The following is a 25575-nucleotide window of genomic DNA, read 5'->3' on the forward strand; positions in this document are numbered from 1 at the left end:
CATCCAGCTTATCCTCTGCTTTAGGGGTTCAGCGAGCTTTCCTGTAAAGGACCACATAGCAAATATTTTTAGCCTTGTGAGCCATATAGTTTTTGTCTCAACTACTCAGCTCTGCCCTAGTAGTCTGAAAGCCGTATGCAGTATGTAAATGAACCTGTGTGGCTGTGCTCCAATAAAGCTTTACTGACAAAAACAGGGCGTTTGGATTTCACTTGTAGGCTACAGTTTATGGACCCCTGATTGAGTTACACAGACATGAAATATAAAAATATATAACAAAAATTTCACTTATATGTGCTATGAAAGAATAATAGGAGGTACTTTTTATTTACATCAGGGTTGGAGAAAGGCCTGAGGAAGTGCTAAAAGATGAGCTAAAAGATGATTCAGAGTTAGGCAGGTGACAGCATTCCAGAAGCAGTATTTGCGAAGTTCCTTAAGAGAGGAAAGAGCTTGACTGAGATGCTGAAGGAAGATCAGTGGGACTTAAGCCTGGTGTATGACTGTAGAGAAATGAGAGAAAAGATTGGATGTTAGACAGGACCCAGATATTGCAAAGCTTTGAAGGTCCTGTTAAGTTCTAAATAACTGGCTCAAGATTGTACAGTTAAAATTGGGAAGTGACCAAGATCTGAGCCCGGATCTCTCATATTCAACACGAAACAAATTATGCTTTTTAAAATTATGTCATGATGCATCTAGTGTAATATAATAACTAAGAGCATGGTTTTGTGTCATTACTTTTCCCAATTATATTATACTGCATCCAGTATAATCAAATGGCTAAGAGGCATAGTTTTTAGAGACACACAAACTTCGTTCTTGTCCCAGTTCTGCCTCTTACTAGCTATATGACCCTCTAGCAAGTTACTTAGACCCTCTGAGCTTCAGCAGTACCCTCATCACTAGAGTGAGGATGAAAAAAAGTTAGTACCTTTCTCAATAGGTCTTTAAGACAATTAAATGAAGCAATAAATGTAAAGCACCCACCACATAATAAGTGCTCAATAAATTTACCTATTAGCTATTCCTATTAAGACTCAGGCTCTTTGAACCATTAGCTATTATAGTTAATGTGATTTCTATCAAAACAACTCTTGTACTGTGTAGCACAATAAAGAATGTTACCTAAACCTTCATTTCATGAGGGTTTTATCTTAAAAGGGTATTGAGGAGATGGATGGAAAAGTGGAACAGGTAGAGCAGGAGCACAAAGGAGCCTTCAGAAGCCAACAAGGGGCTAGAGAATGATACCAGAGCAGGAGTGAGCTGATGCAGAGAGGATAGTTTGTGGACAGGAAGGAAAGATCACACAGGACGTTTGCAGAGGATTTATGACAAGGATGGGGAGAAGTCGTTTCCTAAATGTTATGCTTGTGGGACCTGTTTTCAAATATATGTTACTGACCAAATTATTTTTAACTATTCCTCACCATTTTTATCACTACCAGCTTCCTGCTTATGCTAACACTACAGTTTCAGTCTCTCCGTCGGCATTTTTTTTTTACCCTTGAAATACCTCCATCAGTTAGGCAGTCTTACCCTCTTTCACATGGTACCAATTTTTAATCATGCTCCTGAAACAGATTTTTTTCTGTGACACTTTTATTGTATTTTACAGTAACATATATATGCAAAGGTTTAAAAAGTTCAACAACAAACTGGTTTTTATGAACAGATGGTTTTGGGGGTGCTTGTTTCATTTCTTTTGTCTTTAAAATTTTTTAAATTAACAAATAATTGTACATATTCATAGGGTGCACAGTGATGTTTTAATATGTATAATGTATAGTGATCAAATCAGGGTAGTTAGCATATCCATCATCTCAAACATTTATCATTTCTTTGTCTTGGAAACCTCCAATATCCTCCTAGCTATTTCAAACTGTAAGATATATTAACTGTAGTCATCCTTTGGTGGGATAGAACACTTGAATGCATTTGTCTTATTTAGCTGTAATTTTGGGTCCTTTTAAGAGTTTTTAAATGAATATTGTCCTTATATGACTCTTTCTACAAACAATATATTTAGAAATCTGTTGTATTAGGAAGAAAGATATATAAAAATTAGGCATGCTTAGCCTAAACCTATTTACTTGTATGTTTGTATTTGAAAATTTCAGCTTTCCTACTTTGAAAGGATAGGAGAGGTAAGCCCAAATTTATTTGTGCAACTTGTTATAAAAAGACATTTAAATATTTGTCAGATAACACAGGGCTTAAAATAGTAAGTTAAGGAAGAAATATATTTCAATGCCTTAAGTTTTCTTTTCTTTCATCAGATCTGGCACACTAATAGTTTTTGCCAGCAAACAAAACTTCATGTAATTATCAGTGCAATAACTGGAGCACAAATTAAAGACAATTAGCAACATTCTCCTGTTAATAGAACAGGAGAATCCCCTTATGACTAAAAGAATTCAGAGTTCATAGCTGTTACATTTTCTAACTTTCCCTCTTCTTATGTCCCCATCTCAGTCTCTTCATATGAATTATAAATTATATAAGATGAACTAGGAAAAAAGCTGGAAAAATGTGTTCAGTGTAGATGCAGCTACTGACAGTTTCTACATACTGATGTGTTTTCAAACTAAATCTGGTCTATTCGACACTAAACTGAAAAATAAAAAGAGATGTATAGATTCCCTCAAGTGACTCTTTAAAAAGAAAAAATTTTACTCCTTACTTTTTCCTGGTTTTCATCAAGTTAATTACAGTTCTAAATTTGGGAGTTACATCTTAATAACCTAATAGAAAATTTGTTGAAAGAGAGATACATTCACTCTTTAAATGTGAGTAACTGGATAATTGAGAAATACAAATTAATTGCTTCAAAAAAATAATTTTTCGGTGAATTCCAAACCATAAGTTGGAGAATAGATGGAAGATACAGTCTCCACTGCTAAATGCACTTTTTTTGGCCACCTCCACAAACAGAATTTCCAGACTTGTGAGTTCTTCTTTAAATACTATAGAAGAATTATACTTGTTAATCAAGAAGTATCTGGAATCTCTTTCAGACCTAGTGAAAAAAAGCTCAATCAGTGAAAAATTATTGATTTTCCTATCTTTTAATCCAAAATAAGCCTGCGAATACCTCATAATAATGATGATGATGATTGTTTTTTCTTAGTATCATTTCTTAACAGCTGCCTGCCTCCCCAACACTTGTATTAAAAATTATTCTAAACTTACTTCATATAAATAAAATAAGGGTGTGTCATAGTAATATTTTAGGACATCATACCCATCAGAATTGAATTATAGGGTCTATTGCCGCATATTGGGGATGCCTTCTTAAAAGCTCCTCATGCATATAAGTTAAATCATTCTTTTATTAATCTTAAAATTACCAAGGGAAAAGTTTTTATTCAAAGATTTGGAATTGCTGGTGATTGAAGAGTTGAAAAAGAAAACCAGAAGGGAAAATGACCTAAATAATACTTGTAAGAGTTTCCAAATTAAAAAAAAAAAAAAAAAAAGCAGTAGGCAGAATGTTCAGATGTATGTTTAACAGCTGTGGCCTCAGGCCATTCATTTCCATTTTATCCCTTAGCAATTTGAAAACAATTCACAAATAATCTCCCCACCATGTAGTAGGATCACAGCAACAGTGTGCCACACATATTACTATTTATCCTGTTCGGTGCATGATATTTTATATTTATGTCAGCTAGATCTACTCCTTTACTGCCAGAAAGATATTGCTCCAACTCCCGTCAATCTCATTCATTCACTTTCCTTTGGTAGGAAATCTGAGAGAGGCCAACATTTTCATAAGGAAAAGAATAATTGTCACTTCTAGAATTCTGTCACTCTTCTTTGAACTTGAGGGCCTCAAGGGTTTTTATTGTTTCCAGTTCTAATTTGTATATCTCATATAATTTCTACTTAAAACTGTAATTTAAAAAGAATCTGATGCTTTTATTTATTGTATCTCATTTTGTGAAGAAAGTTGACACTGAATGGCCCCTTTCACCTCTGAGAATGCATGCACACACCACTCTGTCTGCTACAGGTCACCTTTAGCTTTGCAAATGCACAAACTGTGTGACATTGTATTACTGAGAAACCAACACTAAAAATATTAACATTATAAATAGACCACATACACCGAGAAGTTTCTTCCAAACTGTAGATTAAAAGACATGATGCTAATTGTTTCAAAAGCCATGTCCTCTGCAGTCTGCACTTCTTTAACATTTAGTTCAAAATGAAACTACTTCAAAAATTATTAGGGTATTTTTAAAGTTTGCATCCCAATGTATTCTTGTTGAAGGTAGTTTGGAAACTTATTTTTTCTGAGGATAATGGCTTTGGCAAAAATTTAAAAAAATTAAGTAAATGACATCATTAAGGAAAAAAATTAAAAATTCATAATATGTAATGTGTATTTGTGTTTCTTTTGAAATATGTTGGACCATTAATAAGAATTAGAGAACCAGTCTAAATGTTTGGAAATTTGACTTTTAATTTTAAATTGGAACAGTTTAACTAAAGAAATCACTAACATTTAAATAACATTTCAACAAATGTAACTGTTTGGAAACTATAACGGAGACAGCCTTCTGTCTTGCAAGGATTGATTTGGAAGGCCCTGGGGGAGAAAATATTGGAGTTAGGAGGTAAAACCTAAGCTATTGTGGAAAGGAAGAAGTTACACTCTTCCTGTTATGACAGGAAAATGTAGACAAATGTGCTTCCTGAGCATTTGCTCAGCAGGGAATGAAGTATCCTTTGACCTTTCCCTTAGGTACATTTGGCTTTGTTGAACTAGTAAACATGTTTTTGCCCCCAAAATATTAATCTGGTTTATTTGATTCTTCTCAGATTCAAATTATATCTCTTATGTAGATGAGATACAGAGAAACAAAGGTATTTATTTTATGACTGCATCTACAGATTGGATTTAGAATGAAAATTAGCCCTTTAACAAACCAGGCAGACTTGAGCAGCCCACATAAAAAATGTGAAGCCTGCTGTGTTAGTCTTCTCTTTTCAAAAGGCAAAACATTCCTAGGCCTTAAAATGGGCCACAGTAAAATCTCTTATATCCTGATCAAGTTAACAGTTTTCGGTCATCCTTCTTCCTTTTCCTCATGCAGACAAATGCATCAGAATTCAGCTGTCACAAATTTTAAAACTCAAACTTTTATGAGTGTGTTAATAAACACTCGTTTCATTAATGTGCATTCGATTATTTAATTTAGATCTAACTGTGATTTATTATTTTCCCTCCAATGCATAAGATTTGGAGTTTTATTTTGGGATTTGGGATGTTGACTTAGGGTGAGGGGTTGGTAGAGTTCTAAATTCCACACTCTAAGCCCCTTATTTTAATCCTTTTATCATGTTCAGAATTTTAGGAACTACTGCTTGAAAATCCTTTGGAAATACTACTATATTTCAGCGAAACGGAGGCTCAATTTGCTTGAGGCTAACGAGGACAATAGTCCCCTTTGCAGCAGAACACACTGCTGTCTCATCCTCGCAAGTTATGCTGGAGGGTTACAAGCACGTGGTAGCAGTCTGCTTAAAAGAGTCCCTCGCTGCTCTTTAAAGAGCCTTTCATTTACGATGGCAGGCCCCGTCATTGTATAAAGGAACGCTTGTCTAGAACACAAGTCTGCAGAGGCACTGCTTCCTCCCACCGAGAGTAATCATCGGGCCTAAAGCTCGCAAGCCTTTCTAATGACAGACTGAATTAAACAAAATAAAACTGAAGAAGAATACTTCAGAACATTTGTGCCATTACTTACTGTCAGGAACAAGGGAGGTGGAGAAAGAGCATTTAGGAGGGCATTTCCCTTTTTCCCAATTAAAGATTGTCGTTGCAGACTCTTGACTCCAGCCCTAACCCTTTAAACACATAGGAAGACCTGTGGCTCCTGGATTACAGAGTGTATTGTATCTGTGAACTGTCCATCTGTCACTCATTAGTCATTCTGTTTCCTCAACTGGGAGGAAACTGAGAGATTATTTAGGTGGGGGAATGAGGCGGAGTAGCCGACCTGAAATATTTTCACATAATGAGGGTTATATTTATCATGACTCTTATTTGGAGGGAAAAAAAATGATCAAACCTCAAACCTTTGAAAATAGAATTAGCTGGGTATACGAATCCCAAACACATCCTAAAACAAAGAAACTACTATTTATGAGTTAAAGAATGGTGAAAATAAAAAAATAAAAAATTATCCATTCATTGAGCACTGTAAGGTTCAATTAAGATTAGGCTAAAAATATTGTGTTTGGTGGAAAGAAGTATTTGGGACCCATAGATCAGATTTTTGTTGCTTCCCTTAGTGATATGTCTGAGGCAATTTGCAGTTGGGCCTCAATTATTATTATAGATGTGAGTAGCTGCTGTTTCTAAAGGTCCTTTTCTTTCAGAACTCTTTCCTGCAAGGTGCAAGAACAACCACAGTTAAAATGGCAGGAAAGTTCTTCTGAGGTGACTTTATGAATGGGGCTGGGCCTGGGAGGGTGAGGGAGGGGGCAGGCGTGTGGAGTGGAGAAAGATTATGAAATGCCCTTTCCATTTCACAGTAGTCAAACTAATTTCCCTACCCTGTAGGAAATGATACAGGACTCCTTCTCTGTTTTTAGAACTTGTTATTTACATTGCCTGTGTAAATCAGAGGGCCACCTTTTTTTATTCTAGCTGTAAGCAGACCTGTATTTACTACCAACCAAAATTCTTCCCATTTTCTGAAATTAAAATAAACATCCATAAATATAGAACTAGTTTGTGCCCACTAGTGCATGCATGTGGTTCTCAGCGGCTGTAGTGGGAATGGCCGGAGCGTCTGAGGGCAGAGTTGGCTGCAGAGTCTATACAAAAGTAGCTTTGATTTACTGTCAGAACCTAGAAACCAACTTGCTCTCAATTTAGTGTTCTTAGTATTATTTTTTGACTTTAACCTAGAAAGCAGTCCTTACGTTAATTAAAATGTTATGCATTACTGTGCTTGCACTTATCAGAATTTCTGATGGTTCTTAATGTAACATTACAAATGACAGTGCCTGCATACTGCTCAATAAACAGTTGACTGGGTCCATATTGAGCTGAACTTCAGCCCCTAAAATCCATAGTTACCTAAAAGAGGGAAGGAACACTAACTAACAGAAAGAAAGATGCACTTTGTGTGAAGAGGGTTGGTTTTCTAGTCCATCCAGGAACAAGTTTGGGGACCTTGGATAAGGCTATTCATGTCTTTGTTTACGGTATTCATCTGAAAAATAGGGATGATAAACTGTGCTAAAGAATAAGTTCAAAGAGATACTGTCGAATGTAGGGAGATAATTTATTATAAAATCATTGAACTTCTTAGAAAAAATTATCAAATAAGCAACACTGTTATCTAAAAAATAATATAAGAAATCTGATATGCTTCACTTGCACCAACCAACCCACACACAGAATTTGACCAAGTCCAGTTTTTTCTCCTGATTAATTTTACCAAATGTAAGTTTTTACTGTAAGTTAAAATGACAAAAAAAATAAATAAAACAAGTATGTGAAATTTCCCTCTCTCGGTAGCAAACTTCTTGTTAACATAGTCTGAGCATCCATAGAAATTTATTTTCAGCTGTTCATTTTGGATTACAAAAAACACTATAATTCCTCTGTCCATATATCTATTCATTCTATCAACATTTATTTATTTAGCCAAGTATTATTATTGGTTGTCAGGTTACAAGAATGAGCAAAAGATGGCCCAGGTACTCGAGAAAAACTAGGATATAGCTGAGAGAGACACTCTAATCTAGACCTAAGTAAATAATGGTAACACAAGCTGACAGGTCCTAGGAGACCATTCTTTTACAGTATGTTTCAAGGAGCGACTAAGCCTGGTGCATCAGAGAAGATACTACTTGCTTTGTAAAGTGTTTCACAGTTAACAAGTTATTTACACTGGTATTATATCCCTTACTTGACCTCTCATAAAACTCTATATGATGCCTATTATTATCTCCACTTTCCAGGTGAGGAAACTGGGGTTCCGGTAAGTTAAGCAATTTTACGCAAGGGCACACAGCTCATAAAAGGCAGAGCTGGGACTTGGTTTTCAATTTTTATGTTTTTCTTTCTACATTGTACTGCCCCAGTCATGATGCATGTATCCTGTTTCTTTAAAATTTCTTTAATAATGTGAATTTGCTGTTTTATCAATCTGGATAATTATTTTTCTGTGCATTTTCAGTACATCATTTAATGTTGTCTACTCAAATTCTTTACAGTCTTTTGTGTCTCGTCTAGCTACAAAAAAGTTATTTTATTTCTTGAAATATGGAAATTAGAGGCGATAATGTATGGGTGGGATTGAGTAACTAAAACATAGGAGATTCTGTAGGGTGCATGCTTGGTGAACCATATTGCCATTTGCCCTTAACTCAAAGCCCTATGATACTTAGGCATAGATTAAGAACATCTAAAAATTAGAATAAATATTTTAAAGGTCTCTAGTCCAACTTCCTGCTTAATTCAGGAGCCCCTTCTACACTTTCCTTGATAAGCAGCTTTATGTGAACATATTCAGAAATGAGCTGCTTCCTGCTTGGTGGGACTAGGTCCACTCTTAGGCAGTTCTCATCACTAGATTTTCCCTTGTTTTGAATCTCTTTCTAATTTTCAACAATGCTTACTAATTTTGCCTCTTCGCATGGGCATATGCTTCAGACCTTAGAAAATGTTTAGCATTTCACTTTTAATTCTATTTTTTCTGAGTTATACATTCCAGATTCTTTCAATGGTTCCTCATGCCAGATTGTTCTCAGACCCTACATCAGTCTGTTTACCATCCTGTAGATGCTCTAATTTTGTCAGTGCTTTCTTAAAATGTCACCCTCAGAACTGAATATGCTACCAAAGATGGTTCTGACAAACAAAAAGATCAGTAGGATAATTAATTACCACTATAGAATGCTAAAACTTTAGATCCTTTCCCAAAATTCCTTAATTATCCCCAACCTGAACTTTTGTAATTGTTTTTTAAAAATATGACTGTGGACTTTAAAATTACCTTCATTTGATTCATCTTGATTGTGACCCAGCTTTCTAAAGGCTGTAGAAGGCGTTATGGATATAGACTCTTATCACCTACTGGGTTTGCTCAAGCACCCAGATTTACGTTGCATGCAGATCTGATAAGCCTGCCTTCCTATATACCCATCTAAACCAATGACAAAAATGTCTCCTGGGATGGGAAAAGTACTGAATTCTATGGCACTTTACTAGAGACTTTTTGATAAACTTAACATTGATCAATTAAGTCGGCCTCATTAATTATAGTTCATCAGCCATATTTAAATCAGCTAAATTACTACCATCCAGTCTCAAATTGTGCATGAGGATTTCATCACTTTTCCAAATGCTTATTCTTTGAAAATCTGAACTCATCAGAAAGTTCAGTACATTTTTGCTGAACAAACTCAGTCATCCTGAACCCATGGATCCTCCCCATTCTTTCTGTATCCTGTGATTGTAAAATTAAATTTTTATCTTCAGACTTTTTTATCTTTCATCTTTTTTATCCAGGCAATGGATAAAAAAGAAAAAAAACTTTTCTCTGAACTTTTTGAAGTATATTTTTCTTGAAGTCTATAGCATATTTACATATATATCTTTCTCCAGACATCATTTACCTTCTTTATTATAAATTCCAAGATAGTGTAATTACTTTATCTTAAGATTTGTGTCACTAATAAGCTAAACATTGTAGTAAAATAAAGGTATATGTGTCCAAAATCTCTATTTTTGAGAGATTAAATTATTTAAAAGGCAAGTAAAAAAGCATCTACTCTAACATAAAATTATACCGAAACATTCAGACTTCAAAATGGAGTATTTCCATTCCATAATCCATTCGTTCAGCAAAGGTTCATTGAGTGGCCACTGGTCAGAGTCTGTGAGAGGCCTGAGGGATGGTCTTTGGGGAATTCAAATCTGGCAGAAGGGAAAACTCATATACAACCAACTTTGTAATACTGGAGTAAGTCTCATAATAAAGATTTGTAAAAAGTGCTGGAGGACTACAATGAGAAAGGAATGAGTTTTATCTGAACGTGACAAGGAAAGCATCAAAGAAAGAAGTTGGCATTTAAACTAACCCTTACAGCGTGATGGGTGCATCCAGTGGCCAGGTGGAAAAGGAGAGATGGGGGTAATACCACAATCAGCTTTCACCGAGTCAAGATTAGAAATAACCAGTAAGGTAGATTTCATTTCGTACTCATCTTGACTGAATTTACATCTACTATTATTTTTCTAGCTCAGTCCAGAGAAAAAGTTAGTCTGAAAACAAAAACTGAATTCACCCAACTCTAAATAAAAATATGAATTCAGATTATTAGGTATGACTGAAAATATAACTCTGTTGGCCAAGTCATGCATTTTGTTCCAAATAAAGAAAATTCCTTTTAAACGTTATGGAATTAAATGACTTTTTTTGGTCCAGCCACAAGGAACTGATATGAACAAGGGAGATATTATTTTATGTAATGGAAGCCACAGTACCTAGCACAAATGCCTGACATAGAGAATATTCAATAAATATTGCTTAGCATAATGTTTGACATGCGGAAAATGCTCCATAAAACTTGGCCAAATTATTTTTATATTTTTTGTGAATAGACTTTCTTAAATTTTTAGTAACTGATTTGTATGGTACTGTATTTAATGAATGTTTCTTTTCTCAATTTCAACTTCTAATTTCTGTTTTTCCTTCACACCTAATAGGTTATAGAGCCATTATCAACATAAGATGTATGGTATCTGTCCTTATTCTAGGATTTAAAAGTCAGGGCCAGTATAAAACTTAACATACCATCATCACATTTGGGGCTATTTAAAGATTCAAAAATATAAAGAAAAAACATAAAATAAAAAACATACAGAGTAGTTCTGCTTTCTATGCTATATCACACATTAAGTCTCTTTAATTTGATAACATGTTGACTTATGTAAATACTGGAAAAGAGCGACTCTTTGCCTAACTACTGTAAAAACCTCTTTCTGCCTCACCTAAGGTTCCAAACGTGTTATTTAAAAAGAAATATGGACTTGTCCCCATTACAAACTATTATCAAGTTAAGAAAAATGTAATCATCACAAGGCATTATTTAAGTATAAAAGCGCAGAATTGAAATCTTTGTCATTGAGTGGCATATTTTAAATGAAGAGTTATATTCCAGATCTCTTTAGAAAGCCTAATGCTTAAAAATAATTTTATCTAACTATGAACAATGAGAAAAAGCATTATAAAATACATTTTGAGTATGCTATGAAGAATATGAACATAATGCAGAATTAAATTTAGAGCAATTAAGAGTAGATTTTGAAGATATTTTCTTACGTGCTTTAATACAGTCATCATTTCAGTTTGCAGTTTTAAATTGCAGAAGAAGCTATATGCACTGACTTCTTTGACGGGTATTATTAAATAAGTATGCATTATCCAGTAGCCTATTTGGTTACACAAAAATTGAGGAGCACTAAAAGTAAACACAAATAGTGGCATTAATGATATTTCTGTACTGAAATGTACTTTGATTATGAGTGTTGTAACGTGCAAAATTCTGAGGTCTGAGTACAACAGAAACCATACTGTATGGAGACATTCCACATATAGCTTGTGGTCATGAAGTCTGATTAAAAGTGGTTTTAGATATATGAAAGTAGTCTAGGTCAGTGCCTTCTGTATTGAACGTATTCTGTAGCCCATTTCACTAAGTAAAATGCCAATATGCAGGTACATTTTCATATCAAAATTGGATCTAAAAGAAATATTAAAAGACATTTAGTGCAGCTCTGTGTAATTAATGATTATGTTTCTTTATTCATTCCAAAAAGATGGTTTTCAGCCCATCCTTAATATCAAGTATGACTCATCTGCATAAAACAGAATAAAAGTTTCTAAAGTAGTATGATAATCAGATATGAAAATAAAACACTAGCTATATTTTTTCAGAAGTACTTTAGAAAGACAATCAATAAAGATGAAATAGAAGGTGAAAAACACTGACAATTACAAGAAAGAAGAATTATCCAAGTTGAAATGTAAATAACGTAACTGAGTAAATATTGACTAGTTGATACGGGCTAGTAAATATCTAAATGCCTTATTTTCCAAACGATGGTCACTACAGCTTTATCTTTCTATCAGTCATAATAACATCCTCAAATAGCCATAACTGGTAGACTCTTCAAGTCACCAAGACAAGTATATTTTGCTAGTTCTTCTTTTTTGGTTAAGTCAACTAAGAAATTTGGGGGAACTAATATTTATTGAGCACCTACTCTAAGCATGATACTCAATACTATACACACATTATTGGATACAATCCTCACAACAGCCTTAAGAGTAGGTATAAATCTCTGTTTTACAAATGTGAAAAATCAAACTCAAAGAACTTTATTTAAAGTGAGGCGAGGCACGGTGGCTTATGCCTGTAATCCTAGCACTTTGAAAGGCTTAAGCGGGAGGATCGCTTGAGCTCAGAAGTTTGAGAACAGCCTGGGTAACATAGGGAAACCTCGTTTCTAGTAAAAATAAATAAAAACAAAGATAAAGCCAGAACATGTTGGTGCACGCCTGTAGTCCCAGCTACTCCGGAGGTTGAGGCGGGAGGATGGTTTGACCCTGGAAAGTGGAGGCTGCACTTAGCTATACTAGTACCGCTACACTCCAGCCTAGGAGACGGGGAGACCCTGTCTCAAAAAACAAACAAACAAAAAAGAAGTTGTTAAGTGAATTTCGCATGACTAGCAAATTCGGCATTCAAATTCAGAGTTCTCTAAATACAAACCCTATGTTCTTTGCTTTCTACCATACTACCTGCAATGTCAATATGATAAAATAGTATAATTATTATTAAGTAAGGAATATATGTATTGTTAAAACATTTTGCATATGAGTTGTTAAAAAAATTTCATGGGAAAATTTGTCACATATATAACATACATCAATTGTATCTTTCTGAAGATTTCACATAGTAGCTTCCCCTATCAATTTTTATACCATGGATTTTTACCATGTGCCCACACATGTCTACTGGTCTAAGCACTGGGGATAAAGTAGTGAGCAAAATAAAAACGGCATATGCCCTTGTGGAGCATGCGCTGTAGTGGAAGAGAGGTTAAACAGATCGCACAGGAAAATATACACAGTTTTGTATTTTTTTATTTTGCATATTTTATATACAAAATATATTTTGCATATTTTTGTATATATTTGGTATATTTTTGTGTATATTTTGTATATTTGAAAATATAAAATGTGATTGTAATATGAAGGAAAAATAAAAGGTGATAAGTAAAACAATAATTAACAAAATGTGGAGGAATGAGGAGACTGGGAGGTCAGGCTTTCTGTCTGCTAGTCCACAGTCTTTGTCAACATAAATCTATTTAGTTGTGGGGGAGGGTGGGGAGTGGGAGAAGGTGGCAGGCCGGGATTCAGAGTTCTCTCTGAGGTTTCTAGTTTGGATGACTGAGTTTATGGTGAGATGGGGATTCCAAAAGGGGCTGCAGATTCTAGACTGAAGATAATGAGGTTGAACTTTGGAGGGTTTGAGAATCCAGGATGTTTAGACAGGTGTGGAACTGGAGGACATGCATTGGGTGTCTGGAGACAAAGAGAAAGATGAAGGGTAGGAATATGCAATTAGGAATTACACACAAATCTGTGATAAAATGAGCTGGCCTCTCTGCAAGGTGGGTTGGATTTGAAGGTATGAAAAAAGTTTAAATGATTCATTCTGAAAACAATAGCTTAATTAAGTAAATTAGCTTTTCCCAGAATATGTGCCTCAAAAACCTAGTTCTGAAGAGTGATAGTAAGTGCTCCTCAAAATAAATAAATATGCAAAGAAACAAACGATATGTCAGCAATAGGTTCGAAAAGCAAGTTAAACAAAGTTTAAAAGGTTTCATAGCCTTTCATATACCAATGTGCCTCTTTTTCCAAACATATTAGGCCACTGAACTTTTTTCTTAAGGAGTATTTTATAGGAACAGTACTCTACAGAATGAATACCTGTTGGGAAACACTGGACCATATAAAGGTTTATAAGAGACTCCGTCTCCAAAAAAAAAAAAAAAAAAAAAGAATGTTCACGCCTTTTCAGTAGCCAGACTGGAGCAACAAGCTGAAGTTCAATTAAAAGAGAGTTGAAATTGGGAAGAGTGAAATGTATTTTTGCATTTGGTAGGATTGGCAGGTAGGAAGTTTTCAAAGCCAGGGAGAGGGAGCTGTTGTAGGCAGCTCATCAGGAAAAAGACAGTAGGAAGAGTGAGGCTTTGCAGTTTGAGTTGAATTGAGGAAGGAATGATTCCAGGCAGGGAGATCATCGAGGACAGGAAGCTGCTAGGCTGTCCAAAATTGAAGTGATAAGGACATCAGTGATAGAGTTGCCTGGGAAATAGTGTGAACCTGAGAAATATTTTGAGGAAAGGAATTATGGGTCTTGGTAATAGATTAGATTAAAAGAAGAAAATGGTGGCATTAACAATACAGTTTCTGGCCTGAGAGAAGAAGAAAGATACACAGAAGAATGAAACCAAAACCCTAAGCATATGATGGCTAACGGACTTCCCAATGCCCTGTTGGGTTTCTAGAAAACAGAATACAACATCGTCTGAGATCACAGTCATATCCCTTCAAGTGTTTTCAATTAAATGACATGAGACTAGACAATTTTAATACTTGTTTGAACACAGATCTAAAATGCTAAGTTCCTAATGTCATGTCCACTCTTCAAATAGTCAAAAGCAAGCTCCAAACTAATTATTAATTGGGAAATATGTTAGCCATGCTGAAATTAATTTTTTTTAAAACCTTAACTTGCTCAAAGAAACATGACCAGTTCCCTGGTCACCTTCATTAAAATACCCTACATTAAATCTTGCATTTAGAATCTCACATTCAGCAGCAAGCTAGAAATCACACATTTTCAAATGATAAGCAGAAATTAATATTAGATTTATTTGCTTTCTTTCTGAATGTGTTAGTGCCCAGGGCTCTGACAACTACACACCATTGTTTTGTGAAGGAAAAGAAAAAAGAAAAGAAAAAAACCACACATGCATGAATATTTTTTTAAAAATCTTGGCTGCTTTCTTTTTTCTAGGTGACATTTACAAAGAGGAAATTTGGGTTGATGAAGAAGGCTTATGAGCTGAGCGTGCTGTGTGACTGTGAGATTGCACTGATCATCTTCAACAGCACCAACAAGCTGTTCCAGTATGCCAGCACCGACATGGACAAAGTGCTTCTCAAGTACACGGAGTACAACGAGCCGCATGAGAGCCGGACAAACTCAGACATCGTGGAGGTGAGAGAGCATGCGTGGTGAGCCCCAAGCCTCCGCAAGCAGGGGAGTTTGGACCTCCCCCTGCCACACACACATACACACATCATGTTCTTTTTCCTAAGATGTTCATAGTCCCATAGATAGACCCAGGATTATTATCTATCGCAACTCTTACTCCACCTTTTCTCTCCCCTTCAAAAGTTAGAGTGATGTGATGATAGAGACCATGTAAGATCTGGTCTTTGCTAGAAATCAAGTACCAGTGTCAAACTATTTGCTTCATCTTTGGCAAGTGGTCATTGTCCACAGCTGTGTATCAGGACACCATGGTTGGGAACTCTTGCCAGGGAATAGCTCATCCATATTTTAGACACTTCTGATCATTTATTTTAGTTATATAATAGTTTCCCGGCATCATCAAAGAAAAAACGTATTTAAAAATGAACTCACCCCAACCTTACACTTTCAGTTTTTCGATTTATGTCTCTTCTTTGTAATTCGTTATTCTGAATGCTTTCTTGCTGGAAGAGTAAAGGCAATTATTCTCCTAGAAATGTTTTTTCCTAAAAATTATATCATTATATATATCAATGAAAACTGTTAATATACATGGAATCAGAAATCAGATGAAAATGAATTTCTAAATGTTAGCTCAGTGTTTAATCAATGTCAGATTTAAAAAATTGTTTTATTGTGCCAAAAATAAATAAGCATGATGATGAAAGTCAAAAATGTTTTAGATGTGTTAGCATAAGTAACATACCATACAGTTTTGGCTGGAACATTTTTTTTTCCCATTTTATTTTATTTTATTTTTATTATACATTAAGTTTTAGGGTACATGTGCACATTGTGCAGGTTAGTTACATTGGCTGGAACATTTTAAACCTTTTCAGCATCGATCCTATTTAAATACTTTGTAGTACCCTTCATGAGCAATGATTAAGACTACAAAACAAAGAAGGAAGAGGTATAATAAGGATGGTTCCCATCTGCCTATTTTCTTAATCTATTTGTCTACTCTGGCTTCCCTAGATTGTGCCTGCTTTCTCAGAATGAAAAGAAAATTAATAAGTGTTTCAAAAGTATGTACTCAAGAGTCAGTTTGCCAGAGTACACGTCATTCTTGCCATTGCTTAGACTAGTTCCACATTGTAAAAAAATGTAGTGCTAATCCTGATCAAATGAATATGCCTCCCACATCCATCTCCCTTTTACCTGTTACAATTGTCTAAGACTAATCCTCATTTCTTTGTTTTTATTTGAAAGTTTTTCAAAAGTATTGAGCTGATTATTATATTTTATTTTTGCCTAACGGGGCCAAGGAAATAATTTCAGAGAAACAAAAGTGAATGATAAATAGACCTAGGGTGATATGTGCTTAAAATACTATGCATTATTTTAGTTTTTCATTGATAATTTGAATTGTGTGCTTGCCTTGATCTTGAAATTTAGGATCACTGATAAAATTTACCTATGCATTTCAGATAGTTTTTTATTTGCATATAAATATGAAAGTACAAAAATATGAAGGTGAACACTGCTTGTGTGTGTGCACTAATACTTATGTAAAATAAATTCAGAAAACAAAATAACTATTTACTAAAAACTCCATCTCATTACTAAAACCATTATAACAAATGTCAGGGTAACAAAAGAATTTGAGTTGGAATTTATCATTACACTGGAACTGCTATTCCTTAATGTCATGTGAAATGCTGTAGATCCATAATGAGCCAATTGGAAAAAATGTTGACTTCTAAAATTTGCTTTCTTAAAGGAGTTTAAAACCTAGAACATTCATCTTCTGAGGGTTTTTCTTAGGAATATATTAAATGACTTGAAGGCAACTTAAAACTTCATATATCGGCCAGGTGTGGTGGCTCACGCCTATAATGCCAACACTTTGGGAGGCCTAGGTGGGCAGATTGCCTGAGCTCAGGAGTTTGAGAGCAGCCTGGGTAACATGGCAAAACTCCGTCTCTGCAAAAAAAATACAAAAATTAGCCAGGCATGGTGGCACACATGTGTGGTCCCAGCTACCTGGGGGGCTGAAGGGGGAAGATGGCTTGAGCCTGAGAGGTCAAGGCCTCAGTGAGCCTAGATTGTGCCTCTGCACTCCAGCCTGAGTGACAGAGCAAGACCCTGTCTATTTAACAACAACAACAACAAAAACCCCACTTCATATATTGTATGAAAACTTCATATTTTTTGATAGGTGGATATTTGAAAGTCAGACTTCTTTAAATACTACAAAAACAGCACTGGGTTAAGAGTCATTGTTTTTCATTTGAATCCTTGTCTTGCACTTTTGTGCAGTGTGGTGAGTTGGGTACCTCTCTGGGCTGACGTTTTCTCATCTCAAAAATGAAGGCATTGGATTTGAAAGTGCTTTTGCAAGATTATAATTTTTAAAAAAGCAATACTTGTAAAACAGGAGTAAAGAACCAGTTCCATTTTCTTGTTAACATCAATAGATTAAATCTCTGAATCTCTCAAAAAGACACTTCGAGGCTTTTGGGCCAAATCTAGAGATTGGATGGCTGAATTATTTGGATGAACATAACATGTAAGTCTAACACATTGTGGGTCCGTCCTGTTCAACTCCCTGAATTATGCATTCTTCACATATTTGGCTTTTCCACATTTTAGTAATAACAGAGATCATGGAAAAAGAAGTAAGATGGGACCGCTAAGCTTGATAAAATTTACATCATCTTCACATGGAATATTTTTCAAAGTGCTGCATCACTGAAATTAGGATACTTGAGACACTTGGTGAAGAGAGGATCTGGATTGGAAGTTGCATTTATAAAAAGTTCCCCAAGTAGGCCGGGCGCGGTGACTCACACCTGTAATCCCAGTACTTTGGGAGGCCAAGGCAGGCACATCATGAGGTCAGGAGATCAAGATCATCGGGGCTAACATGGTGAAACCCTGTCTCTACTAAAAATCCAAAAAATTAGCCGAGCGTGGTGGAGGGCGCCTGTAGTCCCAGTTACTCGAGAGGCAGGAGAATGGCCTGAACACGGGAGGCAGAGCTTGCAGCAAGCCGAGATCGCGCCACTGCACTCTGGCGCAGGCGACAGAGTGAGACTCCATCTCAAAAAAAAAAAAAAAAAAAAAGTTCCCAAGTAATTCTTAGACACACTAAATTTGAAAACCTCTGCAGCACTAGTACATAAATTGTGCTGGAGGCAAAGACCTATGATACATCAGGGATTTGAATTCGTTCTTAGAATGGATCTACCATGAAGTCAAAAGTTAAGATTGTTTACTGCTCCTGGGTAAAATTTTAAATCCTATTTATTTTAATTTAATGGAATACATTTAACTGAATAAGTTTAATGAGGAGCATAATATGTTTCATGAAGGGTCATTAGTTTTATATTTCCCATTTGGACCATTACCCCTCTTCCTTAACCCTCTAAAAACAGTTTACTCACAAGAAGAAAAGGTATCGGGAGACATAGAAATAATATAATTTCCAGCCTTTACACAGAAATACAAATTTCTGGGCCATACCAGAGTAGTGCTACAGGGTCATAGGAAATTGTGTAGTGCGTGGGTGTTGAAAAAGATTCCTTCTTTTAGCAAAAAAGCTCTGCGTAATTATCATGTCTTTGCTTGATAATTAGCACTACTCCAACAATGGCACAAAGACTCACAAAGGCTTAACAGACAGACTGAGATCAGTTTTTTTATGATTATATTATAATGCAGCTTGAATATCTGTTTAGATACAATATATAAATATGCCAGATTTAGTAAATGTGTTAAATTTTTAATCCATTGGTTAAAAAAACAAAAACAGTTATTGTATTAAAAGCACTTCCTTTGAAGGAAGTCCATTTTACTTAACTCTGTGACAAGTATACTGGGATATTTACCCAAAATGCTAGCTTGTCAGACTGTTGAAATTCAGTTCGGATGGCATTAAGGAACTGCCCCCTTCACTGCTTGTTCACTAGCTCCACTCCTCGTTCTCTTAGCTGTCTAAGACAGCAAACCCTACCAGTTTATGTTGGGCTCTGTTCCTGGAAGAAGATGTGGTTGTTGAGTACTTCAGGATGATCTGAAGATGCAGATCCCACAGGACATGCTTACAGCCCATTGCTTCATTTAGCAATGATTTAGCAAGCTCCACTCATGCTCAGCACTGTGCAAGAGACTCTGAAACAGCAGGAGACAGGCATTCTTGTTAAGGATGTAAAACATATATGCAAAAAATCAGCTTGGGAACAATTGGACGGCAAAGGAACAATAACCTCATTAATGCAGTATAAGCTGCTGAAATGAAGGTGTAGGCTAAACAATTCAACAGAACTCATTCAGCCAGGTCATGTGTTTTTCCAGAGCATTCTAAGTGATCCTTGGAGTGACAGGACTCCCAGACAGGTTACCTCCATATCCAGCACGTTTTGTAACCACAAAATCCTTATGGGAGTATCACTTAGCACCCAGCCAGGAAGGAATCTCTCATCCCCTCAGTGAACTCGGTGATTCTAATGAGCTACTCATTCAGTCTGGGCCCACAGTCCAGTGATTAAGTGTGGAAGGGGAATAAAACACAAGGCCCTTTGCTGCTCTCTAGGAAATTCAGAGATGGATGTAACTCCTGCAGAAGAAACCTTTGATTCACAACTGTCTCAATAGAGGATTATTGGTTTTTCTTTTTAGAGGAAGAACATGTGTGTGTGTGTGTGTGTGTGTGTGTGTGTGTGTGTGTGTGTATGAGAGAGAGAGAGAGAGAGAGAGAAGGAAAGGGACATAGGGAGATGGAGAGAAGATGAGAGATGAGAGATTATATTTACCTGATATTTTATTATTTTGGAAATTTTATTTGCTGTCACCTGAATCCTGACTTCTGTTTTGATTTAGAGACATCTAAGAACAGTTGCTGCAGCAAAATGTTTTCTGCACAGTAATAATTAAGGCCTAAATTGGGATGGGAAAAGCCTTAAAATAGTTTATAACTTGTATAGCTTCACAATGGTGATGAAAGTTATCAATGAGCTAAGTGCTCTTACATAGTTTAGTGAAAATACTGAATACAATTTTTGTTGAAAAGCAAATGCAGCAAATAGCGAAATTGGACTTCTTTACAAACTCAGTATCACAAAATTTGGAAATGGATGTAAATGTGAAAATATGTCTACTTTACTTGACCATTCATTATATCTAATTAGCTTCTAATTTTATACTTATAAAAATATAGATGTAACGCCACTGTAGCCAGACTGCCTCTCTAGATTCCTCCTCTCTGGGCAGAGCATCTCTGAAAGAAAGGAAGCAGCCCCAGTCAGGGGCTTATAGATAAAACTCCCATCTCCCTGGGACAGAGCACCTAGGGGAAGGGGCAGCTGTGGGCGCAGCTTCAGCAGACTTAAATGTTCTGGCCCGCTGGCTCTAAAGAGAGCAGCAGATCTCCCAGCACAGTACTTGGGCTCTGCTGAGGGACAGACTGCTTCCTCAAGTGGGTCCCTGACCCCCCGTGCCTCCTGACTAGGAGACACTTCCCAGCAGGGGTCGACAGACACCTCATACGAGAGAGCTCCGGCTGGCAACTGGTGGGTGCCACTCTGGGACGAAGCTTCCAGAGGAAGGAACAGGCAGCAATCTTTGCTGTTCTCCAGCCTCTGCTGGTGTTAACCCAGGCAAACGGTCTGAAATAGACCTCCAGCAAACTCCAGCAGACCTGCAGCAGAGGTGCCTGACTGTTAAAAGGAAAACTAACAAACAGAAAGGAATAGCATCAACATCAACAAAAAGGATGTCTGCACCAAAACCCCATCCAAAGGTCACCAGCATCAAAGACCAAAGGTAGATAAATCCATGAAGATGAGGAAAAACCAGTGCAAAAAGTCTGAAAATTCCAAAAACCAGAATGCCTCTTCTCCTCCAAAGGATCACAACTCCTCTCCAGCAAGGGAACATAACTGGATGGAGAATGAGTTTGACAAATTGACAGAAATAGGCTTCAGAAGGTGGGTAATAACAAACTCCTCCGAGCTAAAAGAGCATGTTCTAACTCAATGCAAGGAAGCTAAGAAACTTGAAAAAAGGTTAAGGGAATTGCTAACTAGAATAACCAGTTTAGAGAAGAACATAAATGACCTGATAGAACTGAAAAACACAGCACAAGAACTTTGTTAAGCATACACGAGTATCAATACCCAAATCGATCAAGCGGAAGAAAGGATATAAGAGATTGAAAATCAAATTTAATGAAATAAAGCATGAAGACAAGATTAGAGAAAAAAGAATGAAAAGGAATGAACAAAGCCTCCAAGAAATATGGGGCTATGTGGAAAGACCAAACCTACATTTGATTGGTATACCTAAAAGTGACGGGGAGAATGGAACCAAGTTGGAAAACACTTCAGGATATTATCCAGGAGAACTTCCCCAACCTAGCAAGACAGGCCAACATTCAAATTCAGTAAATACAGAGAACACCACAAGATACTCCTCAAAAAGAGCAACCCCAAGACACAATCAGATTCACCAAGGTTGGAATGAAGGAAAAAATATTAAGGGCAGCCAGAGAGAAAGGTCGAGCTACCCACAAAGGGAGGCCCATCAGTCTAACAGCAGATCTCTCGACAGAAACCCTACAAGCCAGAAGAGAATGGGGGCCAATATTCAACATTCTTAAAGAAAAGAATTTTCAACCCAGAATTTCATATCCAGCCAAACTAAGCTTCATAAGTGAAGGAGAAATAAAATCCTTTACAGACAAGCGAATACTGAGAGATTTTGTCACCACTAGGCCTGCCTTACAAGGGCTCCTAAAGGAAGCACTAAATATGGAAAGGAAAAACTGGTAACAGCCACTGCAAAAACATATCAAATTGTAAAGACCATTGACACTATGAAGAAACTGCATCAACTAACGGGCAAAATAACCAGCTGGCATGATATTGACAGGATCAACTTCACACATAACAATATTAACCTTAAATGTAAATGGGCTAAATGCCCCAATTAAAAGACACAGACTGGCAAATTGGATAAAGAGTCAAGACCCATCTGTGTGCTGTATTCAGGAGACCCGTGTCGCGTACAAAGACACACATAGGCTCAAAATAAAGGGATGGATGAATATTTACCAAGCAAATGGAAAGCAGAAAAAAAAAAAAAAAGCAAGGGTTGCAATCCTAGTCTGTGATAAAACAGACTTTAAACCAACAAAGATCAAAAAAGACTCAAGAAGGGCATTACATAATGGTAAAGGGATCAATGCAACAAGAAGAGCTAACTATCTTAAATATATAGGCACCCAATACAAGAGCACCCAGATTCATAAAGCAAGTCCTTAAAGACCTACAAAGAGACTTAGATTCCCACACAATAATAGTCAGAGACTTTAACACCCCACTGTCAATATTAGACAGAACAGCGAGACAGAAAATTAACAAGGATATTCAGGACTTGAACTCAGCTCTGGACCAAGCTGACTTAATAGACATCTACAGAACTCTCTACCCCAGATCAACAGACTTCAGCAATCTTCTCAGCACCATATCACACTTATTCTAAAACTGGCATAATTGGAAGTAAAACACTCTTCAGCAAATGCAAAAGAATGCAAATCATAACATAACAGTCTCTCAGACCACAATGCAATCAAATTAGAACTCAGGATTAAAAAACTCACTCAAAACCACACAACTACAGGGAACCTGAAGAACCTGCTCCTGAATGACTACTGGGTAAATAATGAAATTAAGGCAGAAATAAGTAACTTCTTTGAAACCAATGAGAACAAAGACATAGTGTACCAGAATCTCAGAGACACAACTAAAGCAGTGTTTAGAGGAGGTGAATTTATAGCACTGAATGCCTACAGGACAAAGTGAGAAAGATCTAAAATTGACACCCTAACATCATAATTAAAAGAACTAGAGAAGCAAGAACAAACAAAAGCTGGCAGAAGACAAGAAATAACTAAGAGCCGAACTGAAGGAGATAGAGACACGAAAAACCCTTCAAAAAATCAGTGAATCTAGGAGCTGATTTTTTGAAAAGATTAGCAAAATAGACTGCTAGCCAGACTTAATAAAAAAGAAGAGAGAGAAGAATCAGATGCAGTAAAAAATGATAAAGAAGATATTACCACTGATCACACAGAAATACAAACTACCATTAGAGAATACTATAAACACCTCTATGCAAATAAACTAGAAAATCTAAAAGAAATGAATAAATTCCTGGACACACACACCCTCTCAAGACAAAACCAGGAAGAAGTCAAATACTGAATAGACCAATAACAAGTGCTGAAATTGAGGCAGTAATTAATAGGCTACCAACCAAAAGAAGTCCAGGACCAGATGGATTCATAGCTGAATTCTACCAGAGGTACAAAGAGGAGCTGGTACCATTCCTTCTGAAACTATTCCAAATAATAAAAAAAGAGGGACTCCTCCCTAACCCATTTTATGAGGCCAGCATCATCCTGATGCCAAAACCAGGCAGAGACACAACAAAAAAAGAAAATTTCAGACCAATATCCCTGATGAACATCGATGCAAAAATCCTCAATAAAATACTGGCAAACCGAATCCAGCAGCACATCAAAAGCTTATCCACCATGATCAAGTCAGCTTCATCCCTGGGATGCAAGGCTGGATCAACATACACCAATCAAAAAATGTAATCCATCACATAAACAGAAACAATGACAAAAACCACACCATTATCTCAATAGATGCAGAAAAGGTCGTCGATAAAATTTAACACTCCTTCATGCTAAAAACTCGCAATAAACTAGGTATTGATGGAATGTATCTCAAAATAATAAGAGCTATTTATGACAAACCCACAGCCAATATCATACTGAGTGGGCAAAAGCTGGAAGCATTCCCTTTGAAAACTGCACAAGACAGGGAGGCCCTCTCTCACCACTCCTATTCAACATAGTATTGGAAGTTCTGGCCAGGGCAATCAGGCAAGAGAAAGAAATAAAGGGTATTTAAATAGGAAAAGAAGAAGTCAACTTGCCTCTGTTGGCAGGTGACATGATTGCATATTTAGAAAACCCCATTGTCTCACCCCAAAATCTCCTTAAGCTGATAAGCAAATTCAGCAAAGTCTCAGGATACAAAATGAATGTGCAAAAATCACAAGCATTCCTATACACCAATAACAGATAAACAGAGAAATCATGAGTGAACTCCCATTCATAATTGCTACAAAGATAATAAAATACCTAGGATTACAACTTACAAGGGATGTGAAGGACTTCTTCAAGGAGAACTGCACACCACTGCCCAAAGAAATAAGAGAGGACACAAACAAACGGAAAAACATTCCATGCTCACGGATAGGAAGAATCTATATCGTGAAAATGGCCATACTGCCCAAAGTAATTTATAGATTCAGTGCTATCCCCATCAAGCTACCATTGACTTTCTTCATAGAATTAGAAAAAAAACTACTTTAAATTTCATATGGAACCAAAAAAGAGCCCGTATAGCCAAGACAATGCTAAGCAAAAAGACCAAAGCTGAAGGCATCACACTACCTGACTTCAAACTATACCACAAGGCTACAGCAACCAAAACAGCATAATACTGGTACCAAAACGGTTATACAGACCAATGGAACAGAACAGAGGCCTCAGAAATAATGACACACATCTACAACTATCTGATCTTTGACAAACCTGACAAAAACAAGTAATGGAGAAACGATTCCCTATTTAATAAATGGTGTTGGGAAAACTGGCTAGCCATATGTAAAAAGCTGAAACTGGACCCCTTCCTTACACCTTATACAAAAAAATAACTGTAGATGGATTAAAGACTTAAACGTAAGGCCTAACACCATAAAAACCCTGGAAGAAAACCTAGGCAATACCATTCAGGCCATAGGCATGGGCAAAGACTTCATTACTAAAACACCAAAAGCAATGGCAACAAAAGCCAAAATTGACAAATGGGACCTAATTAAACTAAAGAGCTTCTGCACAGCAGAAGAAACGATCATCAGAGTGAACAGGCAACCCAAAGAATGGAAGAAAATTTGTGCAATCTATCCATCTGACAAAGGGCTAATATCCAGAATCTATAAAGAGCTTAAACAGATTTACAGGAAAAAAACAACCCCATCAAAAAGTGGGCGAAGGATATGAACAGACACCTCTCAAAAGAAGACATTCATGCAACCAACAAGCATATGAAAAAAAGCTAATCATCACTGGTCATTAGAGAAATGCAAATCAAAACCACAATGAGATAACATCTCACACCAGTT

General features: G+C 36.4%; 1 protein-coding gene across 50 annotated transcripts in view; it reads left to right on the forward strand.

Annotated features, from left to right (window-relative positions):
• Nucleotides 1-25575, forward strand: part of MEF2C (myocyte enhancer factor 2C) — a 166380-nt gene that overhangs the window by 67943 nt on the left and 72862 nt on the right. For all 50 annotated transcript variants that reach the window (XM_054684198.2, XM_054684205.2, XM_054684202.2 and 47 more), the window contains one exon: nucleotides 15133-15336. In XM_054684198.2, coding sequence (XP_054540173.1) covers nucleotides 15133-15336 — 204 coding nt within the window. The remainder of the gene's footprint in view (nucleotides 1-15132; nucleotides 15337-25575) is intronic.

Source organism: Pan troglodytes, chromosome 4 (assembly GCF_028858775.2).
Source record: "Pan troglodytes isolate AG18354 chromosome 4, NHGRI_mPanTro3-v2.0_pri, whole genome shotgun sequence".
Classification (NCBI taxonomy): Eukaryota; Metazoa; Chordata; class Mammalia; order Primates; family Hominidae; genus Pan; species Pan troglodytes.